We start from the raw sequence: 22,549 nt of genomic DNA on the forward strand, positions 1-22,549 counted from the left end.
TGGGCTTGTCACATGGCCATACAAATGTGCTTAAACACAAAGGGGTTAGTTCCTGTTAACCGGCTATTAACCGTTGAGGGGTGTCAATAGATGGGTAAAGAAATTTTGGAAAATGTGCGTACCAATGAGTATAGACTGATGCTTATAGACACGCATGAGCCTTGATTGCCGATCCTTGCTTGGATTAGAGGGGATTGATCCCACCTGAGAATTGTTCATGGAGCTGGCAATACTGGGGGTGGGGTGGGGAGGGGGGGGGGGGTGCTTTGTCAAGCAGGGATTCATCAGGAGATCCCAGATGTTTCAAGGTTCAAGTTTAATTTATTTATAAAGCGTCAAATCGCGACAAGAGTCATCTCAAGGCACTTCGCACAGTCAGTTCATTAAGCCAATCAGAAAAAAAAGTGTCCTATATAAGGAACCCAGCTGGTTGCATCAAGTCACTGACTTGTGTCACTTTACAGCAGTTCTCATACTAAGCAAGCATTTACCCCAAAATTCCACTATCTCCGCTTCACTGCGCTCCGGCACGAACTCCGCAGCAGAAACCGTCCCGTTGTAGTCAATCAGAGCTGTTCCACTACTGCGGCGCAGTGCGCCGCCCGCCGTTCCGCCATCCGGCAAAAATAGGATCGATTCTATTTTTGCAGGACGCCGGAGCACCTCCGCAGTCAATGGACAGAAATCACAACCGCCCAACAGGAAAAGGAGCAAACACAGCTTCCGTTTTTCACAATAAATCGATAAACAAAAAGCATTTTTTTTGTTTCAGATGCACAGGTTTAACAACTTTTAACAACTATCAATGGCGGTTGAACTTTAAATGCACAAAAATAAGCCATAAATACAGTTTCTCCTATCAAAGTAGGCACCCTTTGTTGATCCAAACACTGCTGATCTCTCAACACAAATGATGGGCAGATTAAACAGTTCATTTCGATGCTTCTCCCACACAACGGGTGTTTGGATCTAACTTCCACGTTTACTGCTCGGACTGTATCGCAAGATCTCAAAAGTCCCGCGCATGCCTGTTTGCGCACCTCAGGTCTCCGCACCGGAGCGGAGCCGTTGTAGAGCGGGTAGCAGTATAATTTGAGTTCGGAAACGAGCGGCAGCGGAGGGCGGTGTCAGAGTGGAGATAGTGGAATTTTGGGGTTAGCGACAGTGGAGAGGAAAACTCCCTTTTAACAGGAAGAAACATCCAGAGGTTCCTCGCCCAGTTTAAGCAGCCCCCCCCCCCCCCCCCCCCCCACACACACACACACCAACCAACACCGACCCACCTACACGCAAACACACATGTTCTAAATACCCCCAGGATTACTGGTCCCTTTTAACAACACGTCTTAAAAAATCCCAGTAGTTAAATAATAGCATGTGCTAACTGCTAGTGATACCGTAGCACATAGAACAGTACATTTTAGTTACAGATGATGGTTGTGTTGACAAAAGAGTTGGTGCATCTTCACTGCTGTGTATTAGTCGCTGTGTAAAGCCGGATTCATACTGTCCAGGTTTGAGAAAGAGTGCTGTGAGGTGGACCTAGCTTGGAGCTAGGGCTAGCCTTTTGTTCCATCTGTAGGTGCGTTTGGTTCATATATGGCCCAGGCTTAAGGGGTGGAGCCCATATTCACAAGGTGGTGACGAGCAGGTTTGAGGAGGAAGGGCTCCACATTGTGACATTTTTACGAAGCGTTTCTCAGAAAAGCAGTTTTTCTCTCGCATTTTTCAACTTTTTAATTTACAAAGTAGGTCACACATGACTTTCACCTTTAGGCATGCTACTTTTGACCGCCCAAGCTGTCTTTATTCAACAACAACAAGGAAAACGTTGGTTTAGATTCTAGGTCTCCTGTAATCTTCCTCCTATCCTCTCTCTGTCTTGTCGTCTTCACCTTTGTGACTTCCTCCACCCACTTGCCTCTCTCTCTCTCTCTCTCTCTCATCGCCTCTGACTCTTTATCTTCCCGTTTTCTACGTACAGCGCCGCTTCGACCACGACCCTGCGCAGAAGTCCACCTGGTAATCTGGAGCTGAGGAGTAAAAACTGGAAGTGAAGAAGAGGAACGGGAGGAGGAAGAAGAAGAAGAAGAGACGAAGAGATGATTCACTCAAGTGAGTGCCTAAACGCGTGAGAGGCTTCTGACCTCTTTATAACTGCAACAGGATACAGAAACCAAAAGCTGTCAGAAAACCTCAACAATCAAAGAAAAAATAATAATTCTAAAGAGACAAAAGAAAAGGAGAACAAATTTTATTATTTCATTGCTATTTTTCATATTTAGCAACTAAAAAACTAATAAACAAGACTAATGAAACATGTTTTGATCTCTGGGTGCTAAAAACTTCTTAGATTTTTTTCTAATGACTTGAAAATTAGACAAATCTGAAACATTCAGTTAGTCTTCAGGTGTTTTTTTTGTCTCCAAAAGAGAAGAATTACTTTGCAGTGCACTGAGCTTTACTGTTGCCGTGAAGACGAAGACATGGAGCCCTAACACCTCTGATCTGTAGAGAAATCTTCAACCGAAGTTTCAATTCTCACAGAGAAGCTTCAGGAGCCTCAGAATGAGTCACAGCTGAACGTTTGTACGTGAGGACGCATCTGGGTTGGCTAGTTAGTTAATAGCTTAATGGTAATCTAACAGGAACTAGTAGGATGTTTAATGTACAGAGAACTAATGTTTTTATCTGGACCTTTTTTCTTCATTAAAGGGTAAAAAGATTTCTTGAAAATTTAATTTAAAACTTTAACTTTTCAACTTGAACAAGCATCTCAATGAATGAAAATAGAATCCAGAATACTGCGTGGTACTCACAGGAGTACATGGTAATTACAGAAAAGAACATATAAGAGTGATTACAAACAAAATCTGATTAGAGGTTGACCGATATTGGGTTTTTCTATTGCCGATACTGATATGTAGGAGACATGGTCAGCCAATGGCCAATGGGTACTGCCATTTTTTATGGGCCAGTTTCCTTGGCCACCATCTAGATATTTTTCACCTGATTCTAAATTCTAAAACGTCACTGCTAACGTTTGTTGACGCACAACATTTGTGAAACTGAATCTGTTTTTGAACTCTGGTTTTAACTGCTGATTGTTAACATTGTGCATTGCTAATTGATAAAATCAGAAAACTAAATAAAGTTTAATTCATGCAAGGCTCTGGGGGACGCTGACGCGGCTCTGTAATTTCATGTGGACATCAGGGGCAGTTTCACTGGACTGGCAGACGGGGGTGATGGTTCCCCTATTTAAAAAGGTGGACCACAGGGTGTGTTCCAACTACAGGGGCATCACACTCCTGAGCCTCCCTGGTAAGGTCTATTCAGGCGTTCTGGAGAGGAGGGTCTTTCGGATAGTCGACCCTCAGATTCAGGAGGAGCAAAGAGTTTTTCATCCTGGGCGTGGAACACTGTACCAGCTTTACCCTTAGTGAGTTCCTGGAGGGTGCGTGGGAGTTTGCCCAAATGTGTTTTGTGGATTTGAAGAAGGTGTTTATCTGTGTCCCTTGGGAGTATGGGGTGCCAGGCCCTCTGATACGGGCTGTCAGGTCCCTGTATGACCGGTGTCAGAGCTTGGTCTGCATTGGCGACATTAAATCGATCTGGTTCCCAGTGAGAATTAGACTCAGCCATGCCTGCTCTTTGTCACCGATTCTGTTCATAACTTCTATGGACAGGATTTCTAGGTGCAGCCAAGCTGGTGAGGAGATCTCTTTTGGTGGCCTGAGGATCGGGTCTCTGCTTTATGCAGATGATGTGGTCCAGTTGGCTTCATCAGAAAGTGATGTCTGGCTTTTGTTGAAGCGGTTCGCAGCTGAGTGTGAAGCAGTTTGGATGAGAATCAGCTCCTCTAAATCCGAGACCATGGTCTTGAGTCAGAAAAGGGTAGAATGTCTTCTCCGGGTCAGGGACGAAGTCCTACCCCAAGTGGAGGAGTTTAAGTATCTCCAGTTCTTGTTCACGAGTGAGGAAAAGATGGAGTGCGAGATCAATAGGTGGATTAGCACTGCATTAGCAGTGGTGCAGGTGTTGTACTGGTCTGTTGTGGTGAAAAGAGAGCTGAGACAGACGGTGAAGCTCTTGATTTACCGATCTACGTTCCTACCCTCACCTATTGACACAAGCTTTGGGTAGTGACCAAAAGAATGAGATTGCAGATACAAGAAGTTAGTTATCTCTGCAGGGTGTCTGGGCTCTCCCTTAGATATAGGGTGAGAAACTCGGTCATCTGGGAGGGGTGTTTCACGGCTGGCCAGGAAATGCCTTGGGATTACCCAGGAGGAGCTGGCCCAAGTGGCTGGAGAAGGAGGTCTGGGCCTCTTGGCTGAGGCTGCTGTCCCCGCAACCTGTCCATGGATAGGCGGACAAAAATGGATGGATGGATTATGCTGCTGTTATTGGTGAACGTAAAAATTAATTTAAATAAAACTCTGCACTGGGCTACTGGAGCATGCATCTAACTTTAAATTAGCTTTATTAAGGACAAATGTCAATCAATGCTGGCATATTAAAAAAGATATATATTGGCCAACCAAATTATCAGTCTACCTCTACATCTGATACTCCCGTAAGTACCATGTGCATAATCCTGTAAATACCATGTGCACAATCCTGTAAGTACATGAATATACACTTCTATGTACCCTTTAGGGTTGTCACGGTAACCGGTGTAGCGGTAAACCCCAGTAAAACAAGTTGACAATAATAATAACTGTCTTGTTTTTTAAAAACTGTATTATCTCGGTGGGTTTACCGTGGCTGCGGTGTAGGCGCGGTGACCCTTACCAGCCACCGTATCATCTGCTGAAGTTGCCGGCGGCACATGCGCACTTTGTTGTTTACAACCTAAACTTTCTTGAAGCTAAAGCTGAAATAATGGCCAAAGGAGGAGACGGCAGTGCTCAGGACATTTTGTCACGCCCTGTCTTGTCTCCCCGTTCTGTTTAGTCATGTGTCTCTGTTGATTGCTCCCATCTGCCTTTCGTCTCCCAATCACCCAAGCTCCCGACCCTCCTGTATTTAAACCCTGTCTGTTCTGTGTCCTGTGCCGGTTCATTGTTTCAATTGTCCAGCGTGTGTCATTATTAAACTTATGGTAAAAGTACCTACCTGTTTGCCTTTTTCCTCCCCGCGTTTGGATCCTACCTCCGCTCCACTCACCGGCATGAGTGTGACACATTTATTATCCCTCAAAGGAGACAAAGTGGGAAGTACGGGCATTTTTTGGATATTTGAAGAATGCCGAAGGACAGTTTATAGAAGACTGCTATCCTGTTTGCAGCACGTGCAGAAAAAGTGTCTGTGAAAGGCAGCAGCGCTTCAAATGTCATGACACATCTGCGTGACCATCACCCACAACTCTACAGTCAACGCAAGGCAAGCTAACGTTAGCGTTTTAGCTAAAATGCGTGATCCGAGGATTTGGGTTGAGGGAGAAAGCAACGAGTCGCTATATAAAGCAGCCGCAGCGCCGCTACCTGCATATAAACCGTGTCGCGGACACCCCCATGTTGAAATGACGCTATGCATTACGGGGCTCCCAGGGGCAGATAAGAGTTGGTCTCTCTCCGAGAATAATTATGAATTTAACAATGATTACTGCCTGATGACATTTTCCCAAATCTGCAAAGCTCACTGGAAGGACACAAACCTAGGACAATATTTTCCTGATATAGGGTTTATTACTCAAGTAAGGGTAAAAAAGTATCTGATTAGAAGGCTACTTGAGTACTGAGTATCACCTGATCTAATATTTTTAAATGATGACATCAAACAGACAAAAAATAAGACATTATGGGCAAATATTGAATATTGCTATTTTAAAGACTAAATGGGAAAAATGTAAACAAATAAACAACGTAATTACGAAATAACAAATTTAGGCAAAATTTAGACACAAACCGAGGACAGTATTTTCCTGACATAAAGGGTTTATTTAGTTGTCCTAAAATGTAACACGTTTAAAAAAATACTGCGATAATACCGAAAACCGTGATAATTTTGGTCACAATAACCGTGAGGTTAAATTTTCACACCGTGACAACCCTAGTACCCTTATATAACCTTGTAAGTACCCATTTAAATCCATAGTAATGGCTTGCACTTTGCTGACACTCCAAGTCAGAGAAATACAAAGCACTTTACACTACAGTCACTGATTCACCAATTCCCATGCTGATACGCTGCACTGCAGTCATTTCACAGCAGTTAAATGTGATACTTTAGGTCAGTGATTCTTAATAGGCGACCCGCGGGCCCCCTCGTTGTCTTCCCCAAACCCCTGCTTTAGGTGAATCCAGGGCTCATGTACAATTAATCTTGGTCAAAATCACAATGTGATGCAAAATTAGCATCAAGTTAAAAGATGTTAGACCTGCACCCTATGTACTTTAGATACAATTTTGATGATTATACGGCATACTTGCTAACCTTGGGACCTCAGATTTAGGGAGACGGGTGTGTGTGTGTGTGTGTGTGTGTGTGTGTGTGTTTAGTGTTTTGTTATAATATTTCTAGAAGGTATAGAGTGTATTTTAAGAGCATTTCCCAGTCAAAATGTATTTAAAATGGTACAAAACACTTCAAGTAAGTATGTTGTGTTATGATTATTTTTCCAAACAATTCAAAATATTTATTATAAAAAAAATAAGGTTGAACATATTTTAAATTATGTACAAGCTAAATGTGATTCTAAGACAAAGTTCAGAATAATTTGCTTTGGCCCCCCAAACGCCTTGTTACGGCCTTGGGGGAGACAAAGTTGTAATGGTGATCTGAATTGTATTGAATATATAATTATTACATGCTTATATATTATTGCTTTATAAAGTTAAACGTGGAGAGGCATAATTTGCGATACAACATTTTTGTTCCAATATTGGCCAATGATATCGGACATCTATGATTGGTCAGGGTATCCCCCAGCGCTTTACAACTGTTGCCCACCAGGTTTGCTAGGCCACCCGCCAGGCTAAGTGTCATGCCCCGCCCCCCTCCCCAACCCTACCGTGTCCACTGACATGAACGGCGCAAAGAAACTAGAGCCCTCCATCAGCTGATACTGGTGAGAAACAGCAGCGGAACGTGTGCAACCCCCCACCCCCACCCCCGCTCTCACAGAGGAGCACTGCGGGACAGAGCGCGCCAGCGCCACCCCCCCACCCCCCCGGCAGCCGAATCCGCCAGGCTTAAACTCATTTTGTGGGGGAAATCCTATTGGTACATAGGATTCAGGGATGATCAATGATAAAATAATTTGCAGATCATTTGTTATTTCTGCATTTATTGTTTGGAAGTTTTCGAAATAATAAAACAAGAAACTTAAACAATCTGTGTTATTTTATAATAAAATTAATTTAATCTTAAGAAAATGTGAAGATTTTATTTCATTTGTATATTATTTTTTATATTTTAATCAGTTTTTATTTTGCTAATTCGCTGAATATTTGGAACATTAGACAGAAAATGTTGATGGGATGTTGTTTCACCACAAACCACCACAACAGCGTGTCCTATGTTACATGACACACAGACACACATTTACGAATGCACACACACACACACACACGCATGCACGCACGCACGCACACACACACACACACACACACAAAATGATCTGCTTTTATTGTGGAATGTCCCTTTAAATCACATGACAGTTTCTGCAGATGAGTGGGCTTTTTCTTGTAAACACACAGGAAATAATGTAACTAGCTGTGTCTGCAAGCAGAGACAAATACCTGAGAATATGACCCACACACACAACCTCAAACACACACACAGGCTTCACCCACAGAGACACACGAACAGAGTTAGTTCTGCTGAAAGGAAACTACGCTTCCTGACAAAGACCTCCCACCTAAACCACAAAGAGACAAAGTGAACAAAGTCAAACACCTGCTGGGATCAGTTATAAACATGCTACCAATAGTTAGCTGCTATAACTGCATCACACAAATGCAACTTTACAAACTTTTGTGTTAGTAGTTCAAACCTGACAAATAGCAGCATTATTGTTCCATTCATGGCTTTTAAAAACCACAAGAATTTCTGTTTCTACTTCAATGTTTACAAAACAGTTCCTGCACATAAACTGTTTGCTGTATAACAAAATATCATTATCTTTTCTTATGTTTCGTGTGGTGTCCCTCAGGGCTCCAGTCTTGGACCTCTCCTAGGCTCCTTATGGATTGGCATCCTCATTAATTGCAATATAATTGACACATTGTTTTACTTACTTCTAAAACCAGGTCTCTTAAAATGCTTGATAAGAATGCAAATGCTTTAAATGTTTTGTAATTAAATGAGGACAAATTCAAAGTAATTAATTTAGGAAACTTCATGTCATGCAGAACAAACATACAGTACCAGAGAGGTTCCTGACTGGCTAGGCACTGTGAATGAGGCCATTTGCCGTCTGGATGGTGCAGTTGGTTATATGGTGCTTTGCAGCAAGAAAGTTGCTGGCTTAACTCCTGTTAGCATGATCAGTGGTTAAATGTTCATTGTATTATTTCCTTTTATTTCAGATCACTCGACTCGGTCTGTGTTCTGCTGCTGCTGCACCGTTCAAACCAGGTAAAAAAAAACACACCAGATTTTACTTTAAGAAAGTAAGAGAAGCTATAATGTTATTCATGTATTCATAAAGTTGTGGTGCAGGATACGACTCCTGATGTTTTATGATCTTTGCTGTATTTCTGGAGCTCCTTGTCACCACTGTGCGTCTGTGTGTTCAGACTCTTCTGAAGGTTGTTATTTATTTAGTTTTTAGTTTTAGTTTTTTTATCTAATTTTTTCTTTAGATTTTGTTTGCTATTAGATTTTGGATTCCTTATCTTTATATTTTCAGGCTGACCTTAATAGTAGTCAATTATGAACCAGTTTCCTGTCTACACTTGGCCATTAATCCCTGATGATTGGGACTATTTGTCAGGTGAGATGGGCTGAGCTAATGTTTAGCGGAGGTTGCTTGTAGCGTGGCTGTGTGACCCAGACGCGGAGTGGCTGGCGTTGGGTTATACTGAGCACGCGGCTTTAATCTGGGAACGGCGACGCAGCGCTCCTTAAGAGCCGAGGCTGAGCGGCAGTTCCAAATAAACAAGGAAGCTGACTTACTGGTGGTAGGCAGCGAGGAAAGGTCTCTTTCCTGGTTTGAGGGCTGGTGAGCCTGAGAACTCGGGTCGAAGTCTGGCGTGGACGATGACTGAGTGATAACTCAGCGGCGGCGCTTTCGTGAATAGAGTCGGCGTGATGACGTCGGTGAACCACGCCAGTGATGGGTATGCTGGGTAATGTAGTGCTCTGCCAGTTAGGTCCGTAGGGTGTGGTCAGGAGGAGGAGTTCGTGACAGGACCCCCCCCCCTCTAGGGACGGCCCCCGAAGTCCCAGGACGGTGGGCCCAGAACTCATCCAACAGGGCCGGGTTCAGAAACGAGCGAGCGGGTTCCCAAGAGTGCTCCTCTGGACCGTAACCCGCCCAGTCCACCAGGTACTGCCAACCACGACCCCGGCGGCGGGCATCCAGAATCCAGCGGACAGTGTACACACGGTCCTCGTCAACACAACGGGGCGGAGGCACCTGGGCCGGAGGGGGGTGGAGAGGAGAGGAGAGCACCGGCTTGAGCTGGGAGACATGGAAGACCGGGTGAATCCTGAGAGTGGCCGGAAGGTGCAGCCGGTAAGTGACCGGATAGCTGACCCTATGGACAGGAAAGGGGCCCAGGAAGCGGTGAGCGAGCTTCCGGGAGCCCGCCGGCATCCTCAGATTAGCGGAGAAGAGCCACGCCTGGTCACCGGGCTGGAAGATGGGGCCTGGCCGGTGGCGGCGGCGATGTTGAAGGGAGTACTCCGTGTTGGACCGGGTGATGGCCGCACGGGCCCGGATCCAGGCGAGACGACAGCGGTGGACCAGAGTCTGAGCAGCAGGTACTTCCATCTCAGGCACCTGGTGGCCAAACAGAGGGGGCTGGTACCCATAACACATCTTGAAGGGAGAAAGACCCGTGGCAGAGGAGGTATGGAGGTTACGGGACATTTCCGCCCACAGGAGGTAGTGGGGCCAGGTGGAAGGTTGGGACAAGGCGAAGCAGCGCAAGTAACGTCCAAGCTGCTGGTTCGCCCATTTTGTCTGACCGTTAGTCTGCGGATGGTACCCGGAGGATAGGCTGGTTGAAGTGCCGACCAGATGACAGAAGGTCCTCCAGAACCGCGAGATGAACTGGGGTCCTCGGTCGGATACTACGTCCTGGGGGGAAACCATGGAGCCGCACCACCTGTTCGAGGAGCAGTTTAGCTGTTCTTTTGGCAGTGGGGAGTCCGGCCAAGGCCACGTGCACGGCTTTCGAGAACCGGTCAGTGATGATGAGGATAGTGTCCAGGTGATCGACAGTGGGTAGCCCTGTGATAAAATCCAGGCCGATGTGTGACCATGGCCGCTTGGGCACGGGGAGTGGTTGCAAGTCCCCGGCGCCAGGTTGGGTGGATGACTTGGACCGGGCGCATACATCACATGCGGCAGTGAACTCGCATACATCCCTCCTCATAGAAGGCCACCATAGAGCCCGACGGAGAAACTGGAGGGTGCGAGCTTGGCCTTGATGTCCAGCGAGATGTGAACAATGCCCCCACATCGGGGTCTCCCGTCGGCAGACGGCCGGAACATAGAGGCAGTTCGGGGGAGTCTCTGGGGGTGCCGGATCAGCAGGGAGGGCAGCCCGGATGGAGACCTCCAGAGGCCATTGGAGGGAGGCCAAGAACCGTTGGGCCGGCAGGATGGTCAAAGGCTCTAGGGGGCTCGGGTCCTGCGTGTAACGCCGAGAGAGGGCGTCCGCCTTGAGGTTCTTGGAGCCGGGTCGGTAGGCAATGTGGACGTTGTAGGGCTCGAAAAAGAGGGCCCACCAAGCCTGGCGAGAGTTGAGTTGGCGGGCAGTCTGAAGATGTATCAGGTTTTGATGGTCAGTCCAGATGAGGAAAGGGTCGGTTGTTCCTAAGAGCCATTGCCGCCACTCCTCCAGAGCCCATTTTATTGCCAGCAGCTCTCGGTCGCCGACCCCATAGTTCTGCTGTGTTGGGGAGAACGTTCGGAAAAAGTACGCGCATGGGTGGAGTTTGGAGTCCGGGCCTCGTTGCGATAGAACGGCTCCCACTCCCACCTCAGAGGCGTCCACCTCTACAATGAAAGGCTGGGTCAGATCCGGGTGGAGAAGGATGAGTTCACTCACAACGCGACGGACCAGATCGTGGAAGGCTCGGGTGGCCTCCGGAGTGAGACGGAAAGGGCGAGGCTGGTTGGTCGTTTTGGTGAGGGAGGTTAGAGGTGCTGCGAAGGAACTAAAGTTGCGTATGAACCTGCGGTAGAAGTTAGAGAAGCCCAGAAAGCTCTGCACCTGTTTCAGGGTCGTGGGTAGCGGCCACTGTGCTACAGCCTGAACCTTCTGAGGATCCATACTCAGACCCCGGGAGGAGATGGTGAAACCCAGGAAGGAGGTGGACTCCTGGTGAAAGGCACACTTCTCCAGTTTGCAATATAGGTAGTGGTCCAGGAGGCGCGACAAGACGGCCCGAACGTGCTGGGTGTGTTCTTCGGCAGTGCGAGAGTAAATGAGTATGTCGTCCAGATATACGAAGACCCAGCGGCCTAGCATGTCTCTCAGTACATCAGTGATGAATCGTTGGAAAACCCAGGGCTATTGCAAAGGCCAAAAGGCATCACTAGGCACTCGTAGTGGCTGGTCGGTGTGATGAAGGCGGTCTTCCACTCCTCTCCTTCTTTGATGGTCAGGAGGAGGAGTTTATGACACTATTTACCACAGTCATCATAAGTCAGCTGGTTAATGTAAAATATTACAGATCTTCTTTAGATAACTTGATTTGTTCCTGACTCTTAAATGTCCTGGTTTAGAATGCTATCTGATAATGTTTGGTTAATTTATTAGACTAAAGAGTAGGTTATTTTTTATTTTTTATCCTTTTCAATTTTTGTAAATATTTATATTTTATTATTTTTACAGAGTAATTTTATTATATTTGTATTATTTTAGTTTTTTAAATTAATCTATTCATTAACGCTTCCTTTTACAGTCCCCTAATTGCTAAGTACTTACATGGTAAATACGTGTGGTGTGTGTGTGTGTGTGTGTGTGTGTGTTAGCAACATCGTTAATGTTAGCGACATTGTTAATGTTAGCAACAGCGCTAATGTTAGCAACATTGTTAATGTTAGCAACATTGCTAATGGTAGCAACATCGCTAATGTTAGCAATATAATCAAATCTAAAATAAGAGGTTTCAGCAGTTCGGAAGCAAAAAACAGTTGGAGATCAAAAATATCTGAGTGAATTTCTGTAGATAAAGACAAATAAATTAAGAGTTTGGTTTATTTCAGGGAGATCAGCACCCACATGGAGCTGGAGGATAAAACCGCTCTGTGCTTCCCCAACAGACGATACCCGGGTCACGCCTGCCGGGTAAGAAACCATTTGTGAAACACCATGAATGCACGAGAGAACCAGGAATGAAATGTTCTATTTTCTTTCTCTCAGGTGGAAAGGTCCATGAAAAAGCTCCCCTTGCCCCCACCTGTAGGTGAGGACGGAGAAGGAGGGGGTCTGCTTAGCGTCGTCGCCATGTACGACTTCACCGCCAAGGAGGACAGTGACCTCACCATTAAAAAGGCACACACACAGACACACACATGCATGAATGCACGCACACACACACACACACACACACACGCACACGCACACACACACACACACACCCACACACACACACACACACACAGCTGATGCAGGTTTTTGCGTCTGCAGGGTGAGGAGTATGTCATCCTCCATAAGCAGGACCAGCTGTGGTGGAGGGCGCAGGACAAACACGGGTAAGAATAAAAACCTAAAAATAACATTTCAGATCTAAAAAAAATTTTTTTTTCAAACTTATTTTATGTATTAGCGTTGAGAGAGTCCAGCGCTTCCGACTTTTCCTGCTTTATATTAAAGTCTGTTTGTTTCAGGAAACATTGAGAATCTGCTTGTTTTATTTCCTGTTGGCAAAACTTTGTTTTCTTTGGTGTTTTTAATAAATTCAGCCACAGAAATGGTAACAAATTGTGTTTATGAGATTCTGTTTTAACAAAAATATGACTTTTTTAATGGCTTGAATATTAACTTTGGAGACCTCCTGAGACTTAATTTCCACTTGCTATTTCAGAATAGTAGAACATCGTAAACATAGAAAATAAAAACAAGAAAAACAATTCTAATTAAAAGATTTTTAAGATTAAAAAAATTTTTGATTTAAAATTCACTCTCAAACTAATCATAAAAAAGATTTAAGCTGAACAGAATAAAAACAAAATAGAGCAGGAAGAAGATGTCCTCTGCCCATATATGGTCATTGAAGCAAATTAGACGTTACCCAGGGGCGGCGTTAGGCCCGGCTACTTGGGCTGAAGCCCCGGATGTTTCATGAAAAGCCCCGGATCTAAATCGCGGAAGTAACATGCAGTACCAAAGTCCAACAGAGAGGGAGCAGCTGGCAGTAGTTTGTATACAGCCTGCCTGAGCCTCCACCACTGAAGAAGAAGCCCTTCAGCAGCCGGCTTCTTCTACACTCTCTGCTTTAAATGCATGAGTGAAGATGGACATAAGGACGTTTGTTAGACCAAAAGTACAACGACAGAACCCCAGCTTTGATGAGACTGGTGTTGACTCAGGTTTGTGAGTCTTATTTGAAAATATTTGTTGGCTGCTGGTTTGCCTAAAGTTAGCTTATCAGGTAAAGTTGTTGGAGAAAGAAAGGGAATATTTACTATCATCTCACACTAAACACTAACAGGAACAATAATCTGCCCTGAAAATGCTTAATATGTAGCTTCAGATTAAAAATTATGTGGTACAAGACAAATATATATGATGTTGACTAGTGTGTGTCACGTGTGTGTGTGTGTGTGTTAAGCCCCGGATCTTCTTCAGTCCTAAATCCGCCCCTGACGTTACCATTGACAAACCAACTTTTACATACTGTACATCAGCTGGAGTCTAAAATGTTCCAAACTAATAGCTTGTGTTCATTTTTATGTTTTTCTCAGAAACAAAGGCTTCATCCCCAGTAACTACGTAACGGAGAAAAACAAAATCGAGGCAAACTCGTGAGTCTGATGTTTGTTTTTCCAACCTTGTTTGTGTTTGTGTAACCATAAAAGCCACTGATGAACAACGGCTCCTGTGTTTCAGGTGGTACTGTAAGAACATCACCAGGACTGAAGCTGAGCAGCTGCTGAGACAGGAGGTCTGGTTTTACCCTCTCACCTGAATGTTTGTCTGAAACAAACAAGTAAACGACCTGCTGAGGCTTATCCGATGCTACAGTAAACAACTCGGACAGTAAACATTTGTTTTGGTATTTCAGGACAAAGAAGGAGGTTTTGTTGTCCGGGAGTCAAGTAAAAAGGGCGTTTACACCGTCTCTGTTTACACCAAAACATTAAGGTGACTCTGAAAGTCTCGCTGGAGTAAAACTCATGATGATTTCAACCATAACAGGAAAATAACAGTTTTTGTGCTTGTGTGTTTAGTGTGCATGGAGAAATCCGGCATTATCAGATTAAAATCACGGACACGGAGCAGTTCTACCTGGCTGAAAAACACGTATTCAGTTCCATCCCAGATGTTATACACTACCACGAACACAACGCAGCAGGTGGGTGAACACCTGCCGTTACACAACACCAGCATCAGGACTCTGACTCTGCTGTTTTTGTCCAGGTCTGGTGACCAGGCTGCGGTACGCGGTTGGATCCATGGGGAAGTGTGTCCCAGCTACAGCCGGGTTCAGCTCAGGTAAATACGCCCTCATTCTGATGAACGTACTAATCCTGACACTCCCCAGGATACAAGGGGGCCCCAGCGGACCGGCAGACTGAAGTCAGAACAGGAACGGTAGTGAACAGTGGGTGTTTCTCAATGTCGAGGCGCCTGGCCTTGCGAGGTGATGTCTTGCAAGTCATTGAATTTGTCAACAGCACCGCCATTGCCCCCTCAGAAAGTAAAAGAGCCAAAGATATCTGGCGACATACACGAAGCAGCTTGACGAATACCTCATCGAAAAAGTCTGAAAATATGAGCGTTTATTCACCTGTTACTGATGAAGGATGGAGATACGCAGCAAGTGTTGTATGCGTGGATGGAAATGATGGGATACGTGGGTTTAGGGGGTGACGAGCGCATGAAGAGGTGGAGGAGGATGAGGAACAAATTTGTCCGTGTTAAAAAGTTTCTGAAGTACAAAAACACAATATAAACATAGTATTAAATGCACTATATTGGACCAGATACATGCCCTCTACGCCCTCTGTAGTCCTGGTGGGGAAATGCTTTGTAACACTCCCCAGGTGATGGAGAAGTCCAAATGCAAAACGTCTCCGTCAATGCATGTGCAATGTCATGTGCTGCTCTCTAGTGGTGGATTACAAGATCATCCCGTTTTCAACCAGAAACATCAAGTTTATAATTTTAAAGTTTTTTTTTTGTTTAAATATGTCTCAGACTTAGCACAAAGTGTCAGCAATGTACAAATATCTGGCAATGGCTCACCATTATGTAAAGGGTTAATTTACATCTATTTAAGGAACCGTAAGATGTAAGATTCCATAGTAGAAGATTGGAACTTTTTATTGCATGGATTAGGTAACACTTGTATTAACTGAGAGACAAGAGAAGAGAGATTCACCCTTAAAACGTTTAAGATTTATTTCTAAACAATTTTAAACAAGACCAACTCTAATTCTAAGTGATGAATGGATCTGGTGTAATGAGACGTGAGATGATTGGTGTATGAGTGAGTGATGTTGTAATCAGAACTCTCGTATCCGGAGAAGCAAGTCTGAATGATGTTGTGACGTTTTGCTTTTAGCTATGATCAGAGTTTGATCGGAGTTTCATAAACACATTTGACGCCATATTTGTCGCTCTACACATACCCTTCGGGATGAGACCTCCGTACAGATCCAGAATGCCAGGTCCTCGAACCCCCCTTTCGGTACTCGAGCCGAAGAAACAGCGTCAGCAGTACGACAGACTAGTCTTTGGATTGTCTTCAGGTAAAAGCGAAAGTTGGTTCACAGCGTCAGAGGGACCCCCTTGGGGTCAGTAAGTTCAGCTTTTATTCTGAAAGGAACCGTTGCTTGGTTGGTAAAATGAAATAGATTTTATCCAGCTTGTTGGTTCTTTGCTTAAAAAGGAACTCCAGGTGGCCGGTCGATAATGCGGTGAACTGCGGAGAACTCCAGAGAACTGAACTAAGATGGCGTGGGAACTGGTTTTATCAATCTGGATGTTTTGATTTCTGGTCGAATCAAAGTTGGCAGATTTATAAACAGCACAGAGTCTATGCCACGCTTCAGAAAGGAAGGTTCTGATTGGATGGGTAAACAATGTGTCATGCGTTTACATTACGTGTAGTCAGCATGTCTAGTGCAGCTAGATGTAAGTCATATTACTTATTAAAGCATATTAATCATAACATTGTTATTTCACAGATTGGTCAACATTATATTATTGACTAACACTTGTTTGATTAGCTTTATTAAAAATAGAGTTCTTTGATTTATGAAAAGGAAAGAGTCCTTTATCTTCATTCTTCTCTTGAGCTGGAAAGAAAGCAGTTTAGAAGCAAATGCATGACCTTGAGGCTGTCTCATGCAGATTAGTTCTGTGTCAGAGGCATCTGTGGAGAGAGGCAAAACGTCTCCATCAATGCATGTGCAATGTCTGAACTGCAGACAAAATTTTTTTGATCCATATTGTTTTCCCATATTAATTCCAGCTTAGTGGCCCAGTGGTATGAGTGACTGTCATCGACATATAAATAAGATGGACAAACCCCGCCCATTGTTTTGTGGGGGCAGGTTTGAAACCAAATGGGAGGTTCCCACCACTGCCATTTTGGCCATGTGCCTCACCTCGCCTGCTGGTGGTGGTCGGAGTAATCGGTGGCGCTAGTGTTCGGCAGGCCTTGCCTCTGTCAGTGCCACACCAGTGTGTGAATGACTGATTGTGTTGTAAAGTGCCTTGGGGGGTTGTAGATCCCTAAGAAGGTGCTATACAAATACAGACCATTTATTTCAACATTATCCTCATGCATGTGGGGGTTTTCAGGGATGCTCCAGTTTCCTCCAACAAACCTAAAACATTCATGTTACGTTACCTGGAGACTAAATGATCCCTAGTTGTGAGTGAGTGAGTGAGTGAGTGAGTGAGTGAGTGAGTGTGATTGATTAGTAGTGTGTCTGTGTGCTCCTGTGACTGACTAGAGACATGTACACCAGCTCTCTAAAACCCTACTGAGCAATATGTGTTTTTGAAAATAGATGAATGAATGGATGACTGAATGAATATGTATTTAAGATGGCATTTCTAAAACAAGAACATCACAGGACTTTTACAACTGTGCATATGCTTTGATGTACTTACTTTCACGGCTGTATTTGTGTAGTATTGTGAGCCTGAAGAATGAGTTCTAGTCCACCAGGGGGCGCTGTTGTCAGATGATCAGTCATTTAAAATAAATAACAGATTTATTGTTATCCAAGTCGGCAACTCCTTACTGCTCTCCTACGTGTTTACTATAGCATCTTACTTACAAAACAAAACAGTATCAGAGTCATTGTAGATTAAAAATAAATAAATAAACGACCTGGGGCCAGGGGTACAAAAATGAAAAAATCCAACTCTGAGGTTAAAGTTCTAATAATTATATGGAAAATGTTGAAATGCTTTGCAAGAAAATTAAGTTTTATATAAAGTAATATGCAGACGATCTCTAGCTTTGTTCTTAGAGTCAATTTATCAGTATCAGAAAATCTCTGAGAACTTTGCTGCCCTTGGCATCAAAAGAAGACGGAGAGGTCTCAACAGATGCAAAGACTTTTATTTCTTTTTTTGTCGAACAGCATGTCATTTTGCACCATTCATGTAGTGCGTTTGGCACCTTTTGTAACTTGTATTGCGTAAAACTGCATAAATATATACCCTAACCCTAACATCTGACTTCTCTTGTCTTGTTTCCCTTCCAGAGAAATGGGAGATTAACCCCAACGAGCTGACCTTCATGAAGGAGCTGGGCTGTGGTCAGTTTGGAGTGGTGAAGCTCGGGAAGTGGAGGGGCCAGCACAAGGTGGCCATCAAGGCCATCAGGGATGGAGCCATGTATGAGGAAGACTTCATCGAGGAGGCCAAAGTCATGACGTAAGGCTCAGAGGAGGTGCCACAAAATAAACAGGAAGTAGAACCATATATGGAGGGCTAATCATAAAGTAATACATTATTATTGAAACTGCTACATTTATTTATATTCATATAAAAACACACAAAGATCCCCAAATTGATGGTTTAATCACATTATGTACCAAGTTTATTTAATAATTTACAGGGTTACCTTTAAATGATTGATTATAAATAAAATGTTTTAATCAATTTTGAATGTATAAAGTTAAATCTATGTATATCAAATCAAATCTGAGTATAAAATTTTTCATTTAAATATTTCAAATATAATCCCAAGTTAAATCAAAATACTTTAAGTTTAATCTATAGATTAGATCTAACTGATCTAATTTATATCAAGTAAAATTTAAATTCTAAGTCTATGTCAAATATATAAAGAAAAACAAAAATATAATCTCTTTTCTTAAACTATAGACTCAAATTTACATATTTTAAATCAAACTAAATAGATAAATTAAATTTAAATACAGAAATTCAGGGCTGTCGCTAGACTATTCCATAAGCTGTTAGACGTCTATTGTTGCATAACGAGCAGAAACTACGCATGAACACCCCTCGTCCCTACCTCCCGAGGAGTCGTTGGAGTTGTTAGCCCCTATTGTGTGGGAATTGTTGTATTGATTAGAGGCAGGAGGGTGGGACCTAGACTGAAACTGTTTAGGAATTAGGTTCAGACTTACATTTTATAGAAATGTGAAACCTGAGGCCTCCTCCTCTATTTAGTGTAGGTTTTTCCTGTTTGACGTAGATATCTAGATATCTAGACACTTTGGATTACCATGATCTGGATGAAGGAGAACCTTCAACAGCATCTCTAGACTGAATTTGCATGTAAACATTCAGGTTAAACCCAATAATTTTATATTTAGCTGACATTTTGATTTTATTGTAAATGAACAAGTTTAAAATCTTATAGTCAGACCAATTTGATTTAACTTTTACATACATTTATTTATTTTTACATTATGACTTTATCCTAAATGAGTGAAAAAGCCGAATCTCTTATATTATAAACAGCTCCCCATAGAGGATGTGTAATTTACCTGTTTTTTTCCCCCAGGCGGCTTTGCCATCCCAAGCTGGTCCAGCTGTATGGTGTATGTTTCAAGCAGCGCCCTCTGCTGATCATAGCCGAGTTTTTGGAGAATGGCTGCTTGCTGAACTTCCTGCGTCAGAAGGGCAGGGCTCTAAAGGAGGCGTGGCTTCTGTCCATGTGTCAGGACGTGTGTGAGGGGATGGAGTACCTGGAGGCCCACAGTTTCCTCCACAGAGACCTTGTGAGTCTCCTCAAATGTTCTCAGGCAACTTTAGTCCAACTTTTCTCTATGAATCATTTCTGTTTTGTTTCCAAGCAGTCTAACTTTTGGGTTATTTGTTAACTCATTCACTGCCAATGACGACTAAAGTCGTCATTTGCATTTTTTTACCGTGTGGGCGTCGGAACGAGCCCCTCCACCGTGAGAACAAGCATCTCAGCTCTAAAGCGTGTCTTCATCCGCATACGTCACACGTCACATGATCAGGAAGCAGGAAATCCATGTGTTAGGAGATCGTTTTGGGCCGCTGCTGTAAAAAAAAAAAAGTGAGGCGCGAACCGGAAAAGCTTCTGCAGATCACAATTCAACAACGGATTATGAAAGAATGGATAACGCTCGAAACAAGCGGATTCTTCCTGATGTAAGAGGTGAGTCTCCGCTTTGTTTTGGTTGTTTTGGCGTCAACATCATCCTAGCGTGCAACGTTCTGTGACTCTTAAAAAAACAGTAAAAACGGTGAGAAACGCTGGCAGTGAAGGGCTTTAGCGATCAGGAAATGGCTGGCAGTGAATGAGTTAAACATGTCTTGATTTTTTTCAGAGTTTTGAACGATGTTAACGTCTGGTTTCTTGTTTGTCTCCTAATCAGGCAGCCAGGAACTGTCTGGTTGATGAGCACAATGTGGTGAAGGTCAGCGACTTTGGGATGACCAGGTAAAGCCCGCATCCTTCAGAGGACGTTCAAGCTTCTATTATAACGTTTGATTTGCATAAATATTGTAAATAAACAAAAAAATTAATCAAATCCTCACCTGAAGGCCATATTTTATATAAACCCAACTCCCAGGTACGTTCTGGACAACCAGTACACCAGCTCTAATGGGGCCAAGTTCCCAGTGAAGTGGTCTCCTCCTGAAGTTCTGCACTACAGCAAATACAGCAGCAAGTCAGACGTCTGGTCCTTTGGTGAGAGAACCAAACAGGTTCTGGTTCTGAACATCGCTGAGCCAGTGGGTCACGTTCTAACACCTGATGTGTCTCCAAGCAGGGGTGCTGATGTGGGAGATCCACTCAGAAGGTCAGACTCCCTTTGAAAACCGCTCCAATCTGGAGGTGGTGAATGACATCACCAAAGGGGTCCGATTGTACCGACCACACCGGGCCTCGCCACAGCTGCACTCCATCATGTACCGCTGCTGGCACGAGGTACGACCCCCCCAATCAAACATAATGATGCTACTTTAGTAAATAAAATATTGTGATTTTTTCTAAATAAATTCGTGCAGCTTCAGTCATCCCGTTAAGAATGGTGTAAAAATCATAATGAACTATTTTAACAAGGTAACAGTCTTACTGGGTTTTCACAGGACAGCTCTGGTAAAGAAGGCACTCAAATGTAGTAATGTATTTTCGTTTGGGAAAATGTGCCCTCAAAGTTGTTCTTTAAAGTGTTAAGTCATCATCGTTTTAGTGGAAATCACTAAAATGAGTGTTCTGTTAATATTCAAATAAAAAAGGAGTGAATAAATAAATGTTTTTTGTATCAGAGCTTCATAACAATCATTGTAAAATAGATGGTACTTTTGTGGTGGAACCAAAGGACACTAGAATACATCCGAACCTGCCCCAGGAGCAGAACTGAGATCCAACTACTACTATTAATAAAATAAATAAATAAATAAATAATAATAATAATGATAATAATAATAATGATAAAACCTTTAAATTGTGGTGTATAAAACTAATGTCAGTATTGGTCTGATGATTTTACTCATTTAACCACTTTGTTCTTCTTCATTGGTATTGTAGAAACCTCAGGGTCGGCCAACTTTCTCAGAACTTCTGGAGGAAATCAGAAAACTGGCAGAGAATCAAGAGTAACACAAATATGTTTTATATTTTCTGTACACTTTATTATTTCAGTTTGATTGTAAATAAATGTTCTTTATTGTATAGCGAACCTTTAAAGTAATTCCTTTAATTTATTTTATTCGTAAAGCGTTTTGTATAGAACTATGAAGTGAAGTCATTCGAATATGTGTATGAATGATTTTATTGCACATTAAGCTCCAGTTTATTAAATGTTTCTTTCAAACTTTTGTAGCAAATTGTTAATAAAGTGTTTGTAAATCCTGAATGACCTAATAAAGAGGCTTAACAGCACGAGTTTTTGTTTTCCCAAACTGAGGTTGTTCGAAATCTGTCTAAAAGCAGATAAAAAATATTCTGTCATCTCTTCCAGAACAAAATGTTTTATTTTATTTCTAATCATACCATTTTTGTAGCTTCAAATAAACAAACTCTTCATAAATGTTGATATATATGCAAATTACATAATGAACATTCAGTTTAGAAATCAATAAATGTGGCTAGAATTCTCTCTCTCTCTCTCCACACACACACACACACACACACACACACACACACACACTAGAGGTGGGACTTGATTACAATAATTAATCTAATTAATAAGAGAATTTGTAATTAATTAATCTTAATCAATCACATTTTAATCGCTTGGGAAAATGTGCCCTCAAAGTAATTTTTTTAAATGAAAAAAAGTGAGGCTGAGAATCAAACATTAGACATGGTTATTATTAATGTAAACTAAAGCTTTTTCATTTGTTTTTATTTTTTTTTTTATTTTTGTTATTTCCCGTGTCCTGTCTGGCTGTGAAGCAAACAGAATTAATGTCTGAATGCTGGTGACAAGCCTTACAGATTTATTCTCAGGTGGAGCACCAAAGCATCTGCTTTTAATGTCACGCCTGATACTTAAAACTTTATTGTTATTGTTTTTTTGAATAGGTGGTGGGGGGGGGGGGCGGAATCCACAAAAATAAACAATGATGAACAAGAGTCTGCTTCTAGACCTGCAGAAAAGGAACACACAACAATACAACAGGAGGAAGCTATCACTGTTCAACTTGATAAGGAAATGTAAAATCAACATTGTTTTAATGAACAATTACATGATAATAAATCACAGTGCATTTAGTGCCAA

General features: G+C 42.9%; 1 protein-coding gene across 1 annotated transcript; it reads left to right on the plus strand.

The window, feature by feature from the left end:
- The first annotated feature begins 1,702 nt into the window (after window positions 1–1,702).
- On the plus strand, window positions 1,703–21,915 carry txk (TXK tyrosine kinase). Its single transcript, XM_054747343.2, has 16 exons — window positions 1,703–2,115; window positions 8,538–8,586; window positions 12,395–12,476; window positions 12,552–12,683; window positions 12,819–12,883; window positions 14,096–14,155; window positions 14,241–14,295; window positions 14,416–14,495; window positions 14,582–14,706; window positions 14,772–14,846; window positions 18,080–18,251; window positions 19,351–19,567; window positions 20,195–20,259; window positions 20,393–20,511; window positions 20,594–20,751; window positions 21,355–21,915. The coding sequence occupies exons 1-16, from the start codon at window positions 2,103–2,105 to the stop codon at window positions 21,424–21,426; spliced, it is 1,539 nt and encodes a 512-aa protein (XP_054603318.1). The 5' UTR covers window positions 1,703–2,102; the 3' UTR covers window positions 21,427–21,915.
- The last annotated feature ends 634 nt before the right edge of the window (window positions 21,916–22,549 follow it).

Source organism: Nothobranchius furzeri, chromosome 2 (genome assembly GCF_043380555.1).
Source record: "Nothobranchius furzeri strain GRZ-AD chromosome 2, NfurGRZ-RIMD1, whole genome shotgun sequence".
NCBI lineage: Eukaryota > Metazoa > Chordata > Actinopteri > Cyprinodontiformes > Nothobranchiidae > Nothobranchius > Nothobranchius furzeri.